We start from the raw sequence: 14,059 nt of genomic DNA, 5'->3' as shown, positions 1-14,059 counted from the left end.
AGAGATGCCTTTTCCAATATCTAGAAGGCCAGAGAAAGGCCTGGGTCAGAGAGGCTGAGGACAGATGTACAATGAGAAAAGAGAGGTGAAGATAGGAAAAATTACATAATGCCTTCCATTGCTGTAAGAGGGCCAGCAGGGCAGTCAAACCGAACCGTTCTATATATGCAAACTCACTGGTAAGCCTGAAAGTTATACAAACTAAAAGCAAACATTTTTTTAGAAAGAAAAATCACTTGAGGAAGAAAAGGAAAGACAGGCCTGCTATTAAGAGGGCTGGAAAGAGAGCACAGACAGGGAAGTTAACAGAAAACAAGGCTTCCTTCTCAGCCAGCAGCAAGAGAAACACCCGAAGGACCCTCTCCTTGAGACCCTGCTGCCTTCCTGGCACTGCCCTCTCACCTGCTTTGCTGCACCCTACCCTAAACAACCGCCTTCACTTCACGGCAGCACCGTATTTCAAACTAACCCTTGTCTGAATTTAGTCTCGCACATAGCAGCCAACCAGCATCCTCGTTATTCAGCATCAGCCTGGCCTTAAAGGGTGCCCCTCTCCCCACTAACAAACAGCCCTTCCTCACAGAGCTCGTCAACCTGCATTGCCTGTGTATGTTTCTTTTTTCCTGGCTGTGTTTGACGCGTGCGCGCGCATACATACACACACACACAGACACACGCACGCACGCACGCATGCACGCACGCACACACACACAGTTTGTCAATGTTTCACCCATTCAGTAGCTAGCAGATCCAAGCTAATTTAGAAGTGTCAATCAAGTAAAAAGTCTTAAGAGTGTATACATGAAAATTCTGTGGCAGAAAGTTATATATTACTGAGCCTTACTCAATTTTACAAGAGACACCAAAATGAATTCTGAAACTCAGCCGTTCTGGCTCTGATTTTCCATTTAGACACTTCTTCATTTCACCCTTTTAACAAATATCAAATGTTGGGCAGGTCAGCCCTGCACTAGGTGCTGGAGACATAGGATGAGCTTACTAAGTAGACAAACAGGATAGAGCAGTTTAAAGAAGGGGAAAAAAAAGTCTGAAAACACAAGTGGATCCAATTAGGAACATCAGACCCACACATGTGGGGAAGGAACGCAGGAGTGGGTGAGGTTAAGCCAGGACAGAGAAGCAGGATAAACAGGTGAGGAAGACACAAAAGAAGCAGGATAAGCAGAGGTGAGGAAGTCACTGAGGAAGCAGGGAAAGTCACTGGAATTGCCAACAAAGGACAAAGGCCAGAATACAATATTCTGAAATTTGAGAAAAAAGTCTAAAATATATGCCATCTGCCACAGACACAAATCAAGATGCACAGCTATTTGTGTCTGTAGGACAAAAATGTGGACCATAGGTCTACAGATAATCTCATATTGCAGGCAAATACACAAATATGAAAATCATCACATATCCAGAAAAATAAACTAATTCTTGGATGTAACATCGCAGTCATGTGTTTAAAGGTATCGACTTTTGACTACACACAGCCCTGCAATAACACCACCACCAGACAGTATGCAGAGGAAGGTCGCACAAGGTTCTGCAGCAGTGGCGTCCAGTGTCCCTCACTTCTCCACAGGCCAACTCATTCAGTTATGGTGCTATTTCAATTTGGAATAAAGAGCTGCCTTTTTCTTTCAATGTCAAATTGACTTGTTTGGGTACACAAAACATTTAGGGTGCTCTAGCACATGCAAGAGTGAGGGGGTGTCGCTAACAATATTAACAGCTTACAACATTAGCAACACAAACTATCTAAAAATCTTTTTTTTTTTTAAAACCTTGTAATTTGCTTTAGAAAAAAGTTCTCTTAGATTTATTTTTCTGTCGAAAATAGATGTGTTTTTTAAATCTACATCATTTACAAAAAAAAACCAACAAAACAAAAACAAATCATGAATAGACTAATATCTTTAACTAAGCCTGAATGGGGCAGGTCCTTACTTCTCAAAAAGTGTAAAATCATAATCAACTTAGAGAAACTACAGAGCACAACAACTCCTGTTGTACTTGTAATGCATATTTAATCTAGAAATGGCCACAAGGAAAGATGACCAGGTGAAAGGAAACCTCCTGGACAACATGTCGCAGAACTCTCCCACCTGCTCGAGTGGAGTAAGATGACTCTGGCGGGCTTGGCATGCCCCACCCATGAGAGAGCTGGCATTTAGTTTTCCCTACAGTCTTTTCAAAAAACAAAACGTCTGTATTGATATATAGCCGAGGAAAAAAGATGAGTGAATATAAATACCGGATCATTAAAGAGCAAACGCCCGAATAGCTGCTTGGCTTCCTCCAGGCTTCCCTCCAAGTACACCGCTCCTAGATGAAAGGGAGTGAATGTCGGGGGAAGGCTGCATTAATATTCTGAGAAAATTACACATCTCTATAAAAAGCAAAGAGGCAAGCCAAAACCAGTCACAGAAGAAAGCCTAGGAGCCAAGAGGAGAATGTTTTAAAGAAAACACTTCCCTACTTTTAGCTATGCTCTTGTGCTAAAATTCAGACTGAAATACAGATTTAATTGACTAACATTTGTAAGTAGAAGAAGCTAAATATGAACTCTGCTAAAAGATGTGGCATATGCCCCACCGAGGAGACAACGTGTGACCACAGTGAAGGACACACTTCAATTCAGTGTTTGTTTTTATAATGCATGTCTTAAAATACATATACATGCTAAGGGAGAAAAAGGACAGATGAAGCTGGAATCTAGACCAATGAAGGCTACTACTAATAAAAACCAGGATAAGCTACACTTTTAATTTGAAATAATTAAGTACTATAAATACACTTAGCATTAATCATAAGCTATAAGCACTGTAATAACATTTGAACTTGGTAGCAGAATAAACCTAGAGTAGAAAAGTCATATTGTCTTGAAATCAGAATTTCACATTTGTCTTCAGAATGGCTACATTTCCATGCCCAGTGTTGAAATGCTAACTAAGAGGCTTTTGATCACTAAATATCAGCAGTTATACAAGGTGAATGCCATAGCAGCTGTGGCTGAGGCACTGCGGGCTCCAGGCTGACTGCTCCACACTCGCTTTTCCCCTTTCAGCAAAGCGTCAGGACAGTCACAGGTGTGGAGCTCACTGCTGGGAAGGCTCAGTCTGTGGACCTCTACTCTGGACTGGGTGCTCCCAGGACTGGGATGATTCTTTCAGGAGCTCCTTGAGGAAGGGATGCTCTGTCCACCTCTGACAGGGAAATGCAGGCCAGAGATTGGACAGCTGACAACTGATGGACTAAAGAACCGAATCATGTCCGGTTAGCCCTGAAGCCAAACCATAACAAATATTATGTGGAGAAGGCACAATACTCTCCTATGATAAACTCTCTGGAAACAGAGCTATTTCTGAAAAACAGACCCTGCTGGGAAAGAGTGCATAATTATTAACATTCTTTTGCCACTATCATCAATATGAAGCTATAATAGGAAACTTTTGTGTTCATTTTCAAAGGAAGGGAGCAAAAAGAAATACAAAGGACTTTGAGAAATAATGTACTAAACCATTTACTTAAAAATCAAAAACCGTCGATAGATTATAACATTTTATTATAAAGTATATTTCAATTACTAGCCAATTAATTCTCCATTAATTTTCCTGTAACAACAGCTAACCATATGCTGTAAATACAAAACCTTGGTGAAAAGTATCTACATCAGCCTTGCTTTGCAAAAACAAACAGTAGTTACATAAATTTTTTAAATGGTTTGTTCTTTAAGCTATTAAAATCAGAAAACTTGGCTAACAATTTAAAACATGTTCAAAAGCCATACTGTGACCTTACTATAGCAACTTAGTTCTGTTTCCTTGTGTGTGTGTGTGTATGTGTGTGTGTGTGTGTGTGTGTGTGTGCGTGTGTGTCAAAGCTAGAAATCAATCTACATATAGATTCACCTCAATTCAGAAAGTGCTAAGTATGGTCTCAGACACGAAGGGCACAGTAACTAGAAAGCATGATTGATTCCTCAGACACTGCAATAACTACAGTGCAATGCGGTGGATGTTCGCACGCTTTAGGAACAAGCAATTCTATTGTAAGCTTCTACACTGAATTTCATGCACTCTCAACAAGCTCAATAAATAGAAAAGGCAGATTTTAAAGAGAAATTACCTATCAATGCTTCAAAACAATTGGCCATGGCATGCCGGAGGTCTGATTCTCTACAGAGGTCGGGCCCGTGGGCATACAGCATAAATCGATCCAGTTCAAGTTTCTACAAAATCCAAAGTGACAAAAAGTGAGACCATTCATTTGCCAAAGGAACCGTGCATCTCAGGGTGAAGGCAGCGATGGTAAAATGCACTGGTTTCTCAGGAGCTTAGTCTACCATTCTAAGAAATCCTTATGATCAATCCTGACCAGCTATGTATCTCCCAAATTCCAATAGTCAGATCTGGGGTCAGAAATGACTGGATCTGACTTTTCAAACCCAAGTGCAAACCAAGTCTGAGACTACACTAAAAAGGCGCTGCTACAAGAACACGGGCGTCTGCAGAACAGACACCTAACCCACGGGTCTGGCCAGGATCCTGCCTCCTTGATCCTGAATAACACAGCCCAGACAAAGTCTGTATCACACAGAACAGGTGAAGAAATTCCAAAAATACTTTCAGCTACATACAAATATTTTACGTGAAAACTCAAGGAGCTATGTTTCGCACACATGTCCCCTTTAAGAGGCTGCCACACTCATCTTCCTTGGGCTCACGGAGACTTGCCAAGTAATCACTGGATTAATCTTAAAAGTTTTATTCATCTGTACTTAGTAGTGTTTTCTTTTTTGGATGTAGCCTTAGAAAATGTGTGATCCCATATTGGACTAGGACTTGTTAAACCCATTAGTTTCTGCTTCTTTTTCATATGTTGACGTTTTATGGCCTTGCCCTTTTTTTCCCCTTTATTTTTGGGAGACAGGGTCTCACTGTGCAGCTATGGCTGGTTTAGCTCCTTTCACCTTCTAATTCCACCAGCAAGCCCAGCTCTTCTGCATTGGTTTCCACATCCACTCTTTTCAAATCCTAATATATAATTAAATATAAGACCTTTTAGATCTAGATCCAAACAAATAAATACTTCCTTATAAAATTCCTGAGACTGAAGTGATATTTTTCATAAAAGGAGACACATATAAATATTACATAAATATGTAATAAATCTGTTTTCATTTCCATAAAGTTAAAATTTAGAATACTTACTAAGCAAAAGTATGAAACATAGCTACAAGCTACAAGCTACAAGCTACAAACTAATGAACAACTTAACACAGCTGGAATCTCATCAGCCCTCGGATTAAAGACATCCAGATTTTATGCCTCACTCTCTATGATAGGCATCTAGACCCACTTGTATTGGAAGCACTGCTAAGAATCTAGAGTATAAAATATATTCAAATCAGTTTTGACTACCACAAATATTAACAGCAGAAAGTTCCTTAAAAAGCAAAAAACTACTTGATCCCAAAGTGCCTGCGTTTATACTAGAATATGTAAACGTCATCTGTTTCACAGGCTCACTGAGAAAACACAATTGCTTGCTATCTCTGGAGTCTTGCTTGAGAGCAGACTGCAAACTGCACTTCTACGTTATAAACAGTTATTCTGGAGTGCTGAGGATTTCCAACTTTTCTTATCCTTGTTTTTCTATGGAGGCATTAGCAGAACTCTGAGAGAGTGAGCACTAGGGCTGAAGTGCCTACGAGTCACAGCAGTGGATGCAGGGCCACTGCTCTAGAAAACGGTGGGGCCACCATGCCTTCTGCTGGAGACAAATGCTCCAGGGAAGCTAGGTGATAGGAGTCCAATGATATAATTTCAGTTTGAGGAACTTTGTAAGAAAATATTCTCTAAGCATGGGTCTGGTTCTACAAAGATTTATATTTAATATTATATTATGATAAGAAATGAGTAACTTCAGAAATCAAAGTGAAGGAGAATACGGTCATCATACTTTGAGACCTCGGTGGATCCACGAGGGTAGACCTGGTGAAACCTCCTATAGGAACACATGCCAGCCAGTCATCTCTCAGGGCTCTGGATAGCATCCGCTGTGTTATGTAACGGCTTGCTTTCAGGCTACAGCAATTTCCTACACCTAGTAAGTGCGCTCCCCACTGCCATCCCTGTGTCTGAAGAATAGCTGAGCAACTTCACTACAGCCCAATGAAAGAAAAACAAGCATGGGTGGGCTGGCAGTTCTTGGATGTTATATACTTCCAGTCATGAATATGAACTACCAGGAAACATTTGAAAAACCAACTGAACACCAAAGCAGTTTTACATGGCACTTGGATTTCACTCACTAGAAGGCTGCTAAAATCAAGTTAGTTTCCTTTGTTGCTTATAGTGTTTTACTAGGTTTTTTCATTTACATTAAAAGCAGTTTATGGCCTACCACTGAAACTGTGATAATGGTAATACACAGAATACAACAATGCTTTCTTGCTAACACAAAAATCATAGGCTACAATTTGTTACATTTTTAATGTTATTAACACCTTGGCATGATCAAATCAACAGGCCAGTCACAACACTAGTGTTTTCCAACTTTTATATCAAAGTGAAACAATAGGAAAAGAAACTACTTAAGGCAAAAGCAAAGAGAAGCTTTGTCAGTCACGCTGACATCTAGAGACCTAAAAGCCTTCATTCTTTCTGGTGTTGCATAAACACAAAGGCCTATAAGATGTGAGAATTTATCATCAGAACAACGGCAAACAACAGCAAAAATAACCAGCTACTGCAAATGTATTGACATTTTGTATGACTTCTCTGACTTGTGAAAATTCATAATCTCATTTAATTCCATAGCCAGCATGTGTGGGGGAAGCTGATGTGGCTCCCACCTTATAAACCAGAGAGTGGAGGCTTGGGGAGAGACCAACTCACCTGCTGCCACCTAGTATAGAGGAACAGAGATAGACAGAACCCTGAGGGGTCACCAAAGCGCCCATGTTCCTATCTGCTATGAGATACTATGAGACATCACATGGGAGCGGAAATGCCAGATCAGCCCAGGTGTAAAATCCTAGCATGAGTCTGAGTTAAACAGAGGTTCTGTCAGCCACTCAGCTAAGCCAAGGAGGCAGACAGCCTAAACCCTAAGTGTTAACTAATGGGATTCATGATTTGGAGAGTCTCAAAGGTCTAAAAGGTTTCCCTTATGAATGGGAACTGTCTGCAGTATTCTGTTCAGAGCTATAATTCTGCCTGTTAACATAAATAAAAAAATTGTAATACAGAAATAATATACAAATTACACAAAGTATTTCATTTCTTTTGCACTGCTCCCGTATTACTTTCTCCCCCAAAATGGTTAGCCTGCTCATGTGCATCTGTCAGTTTCACGTTACCTCCCTGTGGAGTTCATTAGCTGTTGGTGAAATTCACAAAGGTACCAATCAAAACAAGCAAACAAACACGACCCCGCCCATGGTATGTCTATAAACTAAGATTTCCCAATATGCTCTCTCAAGAATGACTCATTCAGCTGCAGACATCTGTGGACTCGAGGAGAGGGCTGACAATACCTTTGCAAGCATGGCGAGGTGCTGGTTCTGAACGATGGCAGTCCGGTAGGTGGCCAAGCCTCCTTCTTCCAAACTAGGGAACAAATAGTACAGGTGGACACTGCCGGAAAGAAGAGCGGTAGAGCACATAAATACGCATCATAAAGCTGTCTGTGGCTCTGTGATGCAGAGGTGACACTGCGTCTGCAGCAGACACTAGTCGCATGAACTAACCTAAAGAGTAAATGACTTATGCACACACTGAAACCCTAATAGCCACATTTACTCATATGTCTAACTATATTTCTGTTAAAACATCTCTCTGGAGGTAGATATGGTGACATGCGTCGGTAATCCTGGCATTCTAGAGATAAGACACAAGAGAGTCACCACAAGGTCAAAGCCAGCCTGCTGTACATGGGGAGTTCTATGCCAGTCAGGGCTGGGTAGTAAGACCATGGCTCATATGCAAAACCCAATGAAAAGGTTTCTCTGGGAACCGATAAGGATACAATCTGTCATACTTTTGTGACTAAAGAAAGCAAACATCCCAATGTCCAAACTTGGGACTATAAACAGATGCTTTCACTGGGCAGGATTACAGGTGGGCCCTGAAGACACTCCCAGGAAGCCCTGAGTGGCAATGCAGTGGGGTAAAGTGCACTGAAGCACAGCAGCCAGGAATAGAGCCGTGACACAACGGCAGGTTCTAGGCGATGCTGACTGAAGGGAACTCCTCAAGGGCAATGTGTGGCTAAGGGTGAAAGGCCACACAGAAAACTGAGCTGGATCACGACTGCAGCTGCCCTCTCCTGCAGCACAGCATTTCATCAGATCTGCTTCCCACCAGGAGAGCTAAGCTCATTTAGTCTTGGAGGATTAGGAAATGGCCCCTTGTCTCTATGTCCTTAGGAAAACAACTGACCTAGAGAGAATAAAAATAGTTCAAGATTGTTCCAAGGGAAGCATGTGTCACCTCCCTTAAGGAAAAGACTGTGAGCACGAAAAGACAAAATGAACTTTCCGGTCAAGATCTCTCTCTCTCTCTCTCTCTCTCTCTCTCTCTCTCTCTCTCTCTCTCTCTCTCTCTCTCTCACACACACACACACACACACACACACCCCTAGTATTAAAATTACGTGTAAGCATTATTTCTCTCAAGATTAGAAAGACAGACAGGATCAAAGGCAAATCCTGAAAGAAGAAATGACATTTAAAATATCATCCTTTCCCTTTCAAATGGAATATAAGCTCTGAAGCAGCTAGACCAGGGCCAGCTGATCTCCTGTGGCTGTAAGCAACTTTAACACATGCTTGACAGGACAGAGACATCAGCCTTTCATCTTGTAATCTCATTCATTACAGCAGCAGCAGCAGCAGCAGCTGTCAGAGCAAGAGCCACAGACATGTGGCTTTTAAGCTTTACAGAAGAGAAGATTCGTGGTGCTTCAATGCCTTGCTTGGCTAATTACAGAGGAATTGCATAACAACCATGCAACCTATCAAATGTAATTATGGGGGGGTGGGGTTGGGGGGAACCTACTTACCTGGTCAGAAACTCGACAACAGCATCTCCTAGGAACTCCAGCCTTTCATTGTGGTTAATCCTACAAAGAGAATTTAAAAGATCATTTAGAACAGCACACTTAGGGCCAGTAAAACGATTCAACAGGTAAAGCCATCGCCAGGATGCCTATATGGGGAATAGAAAGGAATGAGAGAAAATTTAAGATACACATCAATTTATGCCTAAGCTGAGAAAGTCTTGATCTCGCTGATTTTTTTAGAATGTAGATGGATGCATATATTGTACATACACACATATTAAAAAACAAAAACAAAAACAAAAAAACCAAACAGAGGCCTATAACAAACCTCTCTACCTCTGGCCAAATTTACACTTTCTCTTAGAGGACATCTTGGGTTTGTTGTTGTTTTTACAACTCCATCAGCCAAGAGTGACTGGGAAGATTGTATGTTGTTTATAACTGAGCCAAGCATGGTGGCGCATGTCTGTAACTCCCACTCAAGATGCTGAGGCAGAAGGACTCTGAGTTGAAGGACAGCCTGGACTACTTAGATTAGGGCAACATGGACTACACAATAAGACTCTGTCTCAACAATGAAAACAAAGAAACAAACAAACAATCAAAAAAAACCCCATGACTCCCAAGTGTCTGCTATTCGAGAAAGCACCAAGGAATAAAGACATATTTAAAGGTAGAATGAAGCAACCTCAAATTATCTTGATATGTGTGTGTTTTTAATTAGTCAGCTGTTGGTTTAAGAAGAAAGAGAATTGCCAGGTGTAAAGGCTCACACCTTAATCCTAGCACTGAGAGGCCGAGGCATGAAGAATGCCATTAAGTTCAAGGCCAATTTAGGCTACAGAATACTACCTTGTCTGTCTGCCTGCCTGCCCCATGTATGTCTTTCTCTTCACATACACACAAATTATAAAAGAATGGTAAGTTGTTTTCTTTTTAAGAAAAAAAATACATTATGCTGTTCTTTTTCATGAGCCATGAAAATAAAAATCCGTTTACCTTAAGGGATTTTTTTTCCCTAACAGTTCAAAGTATCACACAGCAAAGTTCATCTTTGAGAAAGCATGAAGCCCTGTTGGGAGTTGGCAGCACGGTAAGCAGACAGACCACATCTAAACCTCAGGCTTATTAGAGACAGTAAGACAGCAAGTCTAAGAACAGGAGCTACTTGAGCCACATGGCTTTAAATGGACATAGTGTGGTGGTTTGAATGAGAATGGCTGCCACAGGCTCAGAGATTTGAACCCTGGTCCCCAAGGCGGAACTATCTGGGAAGGACTGGGAGGGGTGGCCCTATTGGAGAACATGTGTCACTGAGGCTGGGTTCTGAGGTTTCAAAAGCCGGTACCATTCTCAGTGAGTTCTCTCTGCCCCTGGCTGCCATGCTCCCACCAAAATGGTCATGGCCTCACCATCTAGAAACGTGAGCCTCAAATCAAACACCTTCTTTTATAAGCTGCCTTGGTCACAGTGTTTTGTCCCAGCAGTATAACATGCAACAAAGACACAGAGTAGGCAAGCTACTGGTGCCCACAGCAACAGCAAACCTTCTGTTCCTTCCAATGTTCATGCTGTCACCAGCTTCTTCACCAATAAAGCAAGATCCAGGCTGAGATGTTTGCTCAGTAGTAAATGCTCTGTCTGTTTTTTGAGAACTGAATTAACACTCTGTACACCAGCAAACAGTGTAGGATGCCATTTATCCCATGCAAAGCCATCGTGGCATGGGCCAAATCCAAGGGTGAACACCCAACATTTTCTCACAGTCTCAAGCAGAGCTCTAGGATCCTTGATGGTCAAAGGAAACACTGACCATCCTTAGGAAGTTCTCTCACTGTATGTACATGGATTTGAGTGAAGCATGGAAAAGGCCACAGCCTCATCAGACCTCAGGCCTGCTGGACTTGCATGCATCATGTGAACAATGCTGGGTGGAGAATAAGAGGAAGACACTAACCTTTCACACACACACACACACACACACACACACACACACACACACACACACACACACGCATCATCTGTATGTACACACATGGACACATACATACCACACACAAACATTAATTATAGTGAACAGAAATTCTTTGTTTTAATACTTATTTACTGAAGTGTTTTCCCCATGAAAGGAAGTGATTACAAGATGAAAAGGAGAGAAAAGGAGCAGGACCACAGACATTCAAAACCCTCACTGTCTAGTAAAGAAAATTAGCTCTGCAGCATGATCATATACGCAAAAGAACAAGACACGTATGATGGAACAGACACCAGCAGGCTTTCCACAGGCCACCTGGGAATTCCACAGCAAATGTAACATGACAACCAGCATGTGAGGAAGAAAGAATGGCTGACAACTCAGAAGGCCTGTGGCTCTCCACAAGAGGAAGACATGCCCGTAAACATAGGCCAGGGCCCGGTCACATGAGCTGTGACTGTCAGGTGGTGGCACAGCCTTTGCTCAGTTGGTGGAAGCTTTGGAGCAGACAACTGCTAACATCTAAAGCTGAGGCTCAGAGGTAGATGTCTATCCCAACAGCAGCTCCAGAGCAAACAGGCAGAATGTGACCGGCCACTCATGATGGCACTGCAGGGTGGGCACAGGGTCCAGGGCACCAGAAGGAAAGTTCTGTCAAGAACTTAGTGGACCAAAGTTCTGGTGTAGGTGCCTCTCTTCTTCTCCCCTTGACCAGTATTAAAAACACTCTCTACCCAACGTCTCACTTGAGCTCTATCCACCAATTCTTAGGCTCCGGGGAAGTGTGCTTCAAAGATAAGCAGATGCTTCCAAGAAGAGACAACTGCATCCCATTTACAACAGCAACTAAGAAACAAACAAAGAAGGCAGCAAATAGTTTAAAGTCAACTCAATTATTCAAGCGCACAGTACAAACTGACCTATAATCCCGAAACAACGGCCCGAGCTATCCTGAGCCCCTAGGTAGTTTGCACGCTTCACTTTTGATCTCCACTAAAGCACTTACCAGAGCTGCTCCTATATAATTCAGGTTCCAAGCATTCTCATCCTACCCCAGGCAATCATGCCTCCCGATGAGTGGGGGTTTTGTGGTACTTGGCTTTGGATCCCCTAAAATACCTACAAACTGCCTCAAACTAAAAGACTCTGAATAAATGTCTGTTGAATTAAATTTGTACGAAGCTTCTTAAGTCTGGCTCCTGGGGCTGCACAGCTGCAGACACATAGCAGCAGTCACGCAGCAGACCCCGCAGCAAGGCCAGGAGGCTCCTTCAGATTAGACACTTGCGTCAATGCTACAGCCACAAAGCCCACATATTCACGGCAAAAGTCAAAGAATGAGAGAAGCTATTAGCTCTCTGTCAATGGCAGTATGAGAGCATTCTGCCTGCCTCCTCTGGGTTGCTGTTGCAGCCGGCCATCTAATGACTTCTGCTGCCTCAGTTGTAGATCTTAGCTGCTGTCTACACTGAAGTTTCAAAACAGTAAATTCAGAAATGGCATAATTCTGAGATTGCATTCTTTTTGCCATGGTTACATTTCTCGCCCCACCTGCCCCGCTGTTCCTTCTCTGCCTCCACTCTCCTTCACACGCACAGTCAAGCTCAGACCCCACACTCTCTGGAAATGAAATCCAGAGTGCTATGAATGCTAGGCATGCACGACCCAACAACTATGTCCCCACAAAACCTGTCTCTTTTAGTAGCAGAGGACAAGGATGTGGAGGAAGGAGGAAGAAGAGGAGGAGGAGGAGGGAGCCATCCTGTGATGTCAACAATGAGCACCATCAAAAGATGTACATCAACTGGGGTGGGAGTAGATGCTGCATTTTCACCTGTGATGTGCTCTGTTAGGGAGGCATGCAGCGTTCCTCTTATTAAGAACTGGTCATCAGGAGCTAGAAAGATGGCCTAGTGGCTAATACCACTGGATGCGCTTTCAGACAACCTGGGTTATATTTCAGCACCCATGTGATGGCTTGTAACTGTAACTCTACTTCCAGGAGACCTGCCACTCTCTTCTGGCCTCCACAGGGACCAGCCTGTGCACAGACACACTTTCAGGCAAAACATTCATACATATAAAATAAACTAACAAAACTACAACTGGTCATCGCAGGCCAGTGGGATAAAGCAAGTGAAGGCACTGGCTGCCGAGCCTGCTGATCTGAGTTAGAGCCCTGGGTACACATGGTGGAAGCAGAGAACGCAGTCCCTGCTAGCTGTCCTCTACTGTGTGCCCTGCTCCCCTAAGCAAAAATGTAATACAAGTACACAAGAACTGGCCACGTGGAGTGCACGACATAAACAATGTAAAGAGGAGCCAGGGCTTGCATCCCCAGGGTGTGACTAGGTAGCTCTGAGGCAGGTCCTCTGCACTCTCAGGCTCTGAAAGAGCGCCACAGTGAGGCATACACAAAACTTCACACTAGAATTTTAAAGCTCGGCACTGCTTTTCTTTGTCTCTCTTTGGTTTGTTGTTTTTGTTTTTCAAGACAGGGTTTCTCTGTGTAGCCCTGTCTGCCCTGGAACTTGCTCTGTAGACCAGGCTGACCTCAAACTCACAGATCTACCTGCCTCTGACTCCTGAGTGCTGGGATTAAAGGCATGTGCCACCACTGCCCAACTTTTCTTTGTACCGCTTAATTGAAGAGAAAAAAAAAATGGAGCTAAGACAACCTCAAAAGAAAGGAATTTGAGGCAAGCCAGTTGAGAAAGAAAACTGGCACACAGGCCTACAACAAATCCAACATCAAGATTGTTTCCTATCTCAGTGGTCCTAGTTTGCTTGACATAGCCAAGACTCAGCCTAAGGAGGAAGCTGCCCAGGTCAGCTTGTGTCCTTGTCTAGGAAGGGATGTCCTGATGTAAGAGGCCCCATCCACTTTAAGGCATCAGGTTCCCAGGCAGATGGCTCTGAGCTGTATAAGAAAGCTAGACTTGATATTCTGAGAGCATATATAGGGGGAGGAGATCTCCCTCAGTCACGGACATAAGGGAGGGGAGAAGG

The 14,059-nt window shown here is 42.9% G+C and overlaps 1 protein-coding gene across 2 annotated transcripts in view; it reads right to left on the bottom strand.

Moving 5' to 3' along the window:
* Positions 1 to 14,059, bottom strand: part of Drosha (drosha ribonuclease III) — a 104,518-nt gene that overhangs the window by 24,579 nt on the left and 65,880 nt on the right. For both annotated transcript variants that reach the window (XM_051150987.1, XM_051150989.1), the window contains 4 exons: positions 9,076 to 9,135; positions 7,550 to 7,649; positions 4,135 to 4,237; positions 2,261 to 2,331 (listed from right to left, as the gene is read on the bottom strand). In XM_051150987.1, the coding sequence (XP_051006944.1) occupies positions 2,261 to 2,331; positions 4,135 to 4,237; positions 7,550 to 7,649; positions 9,076 to 9,135 (334 nt within the window). The remainder of the gene's footprint in view (positions 1 to 2,260; positions 2,332 to 4,134; positions 4,238 to 7,549; positions 7,650 to 9,075; positions 9,136 to 14,059) is intronic.

The sequence above is a fragment of the Acomys russatus genome, chromosome 9 (assembly GCF_903995435.1).
Source record: "Acomys russatus chromosome 9, mAcoRus1.1, whole genome shotgun sequence".
Lineage (NCBI taxonomy): Eukaryota > Metazoa > Chordata > Mammalia > Rodentia > Muridae > Acomys > Acomys russatus.
This window is presented reverse-complemented; position numbering and strand designations above follow the sequence as displayed.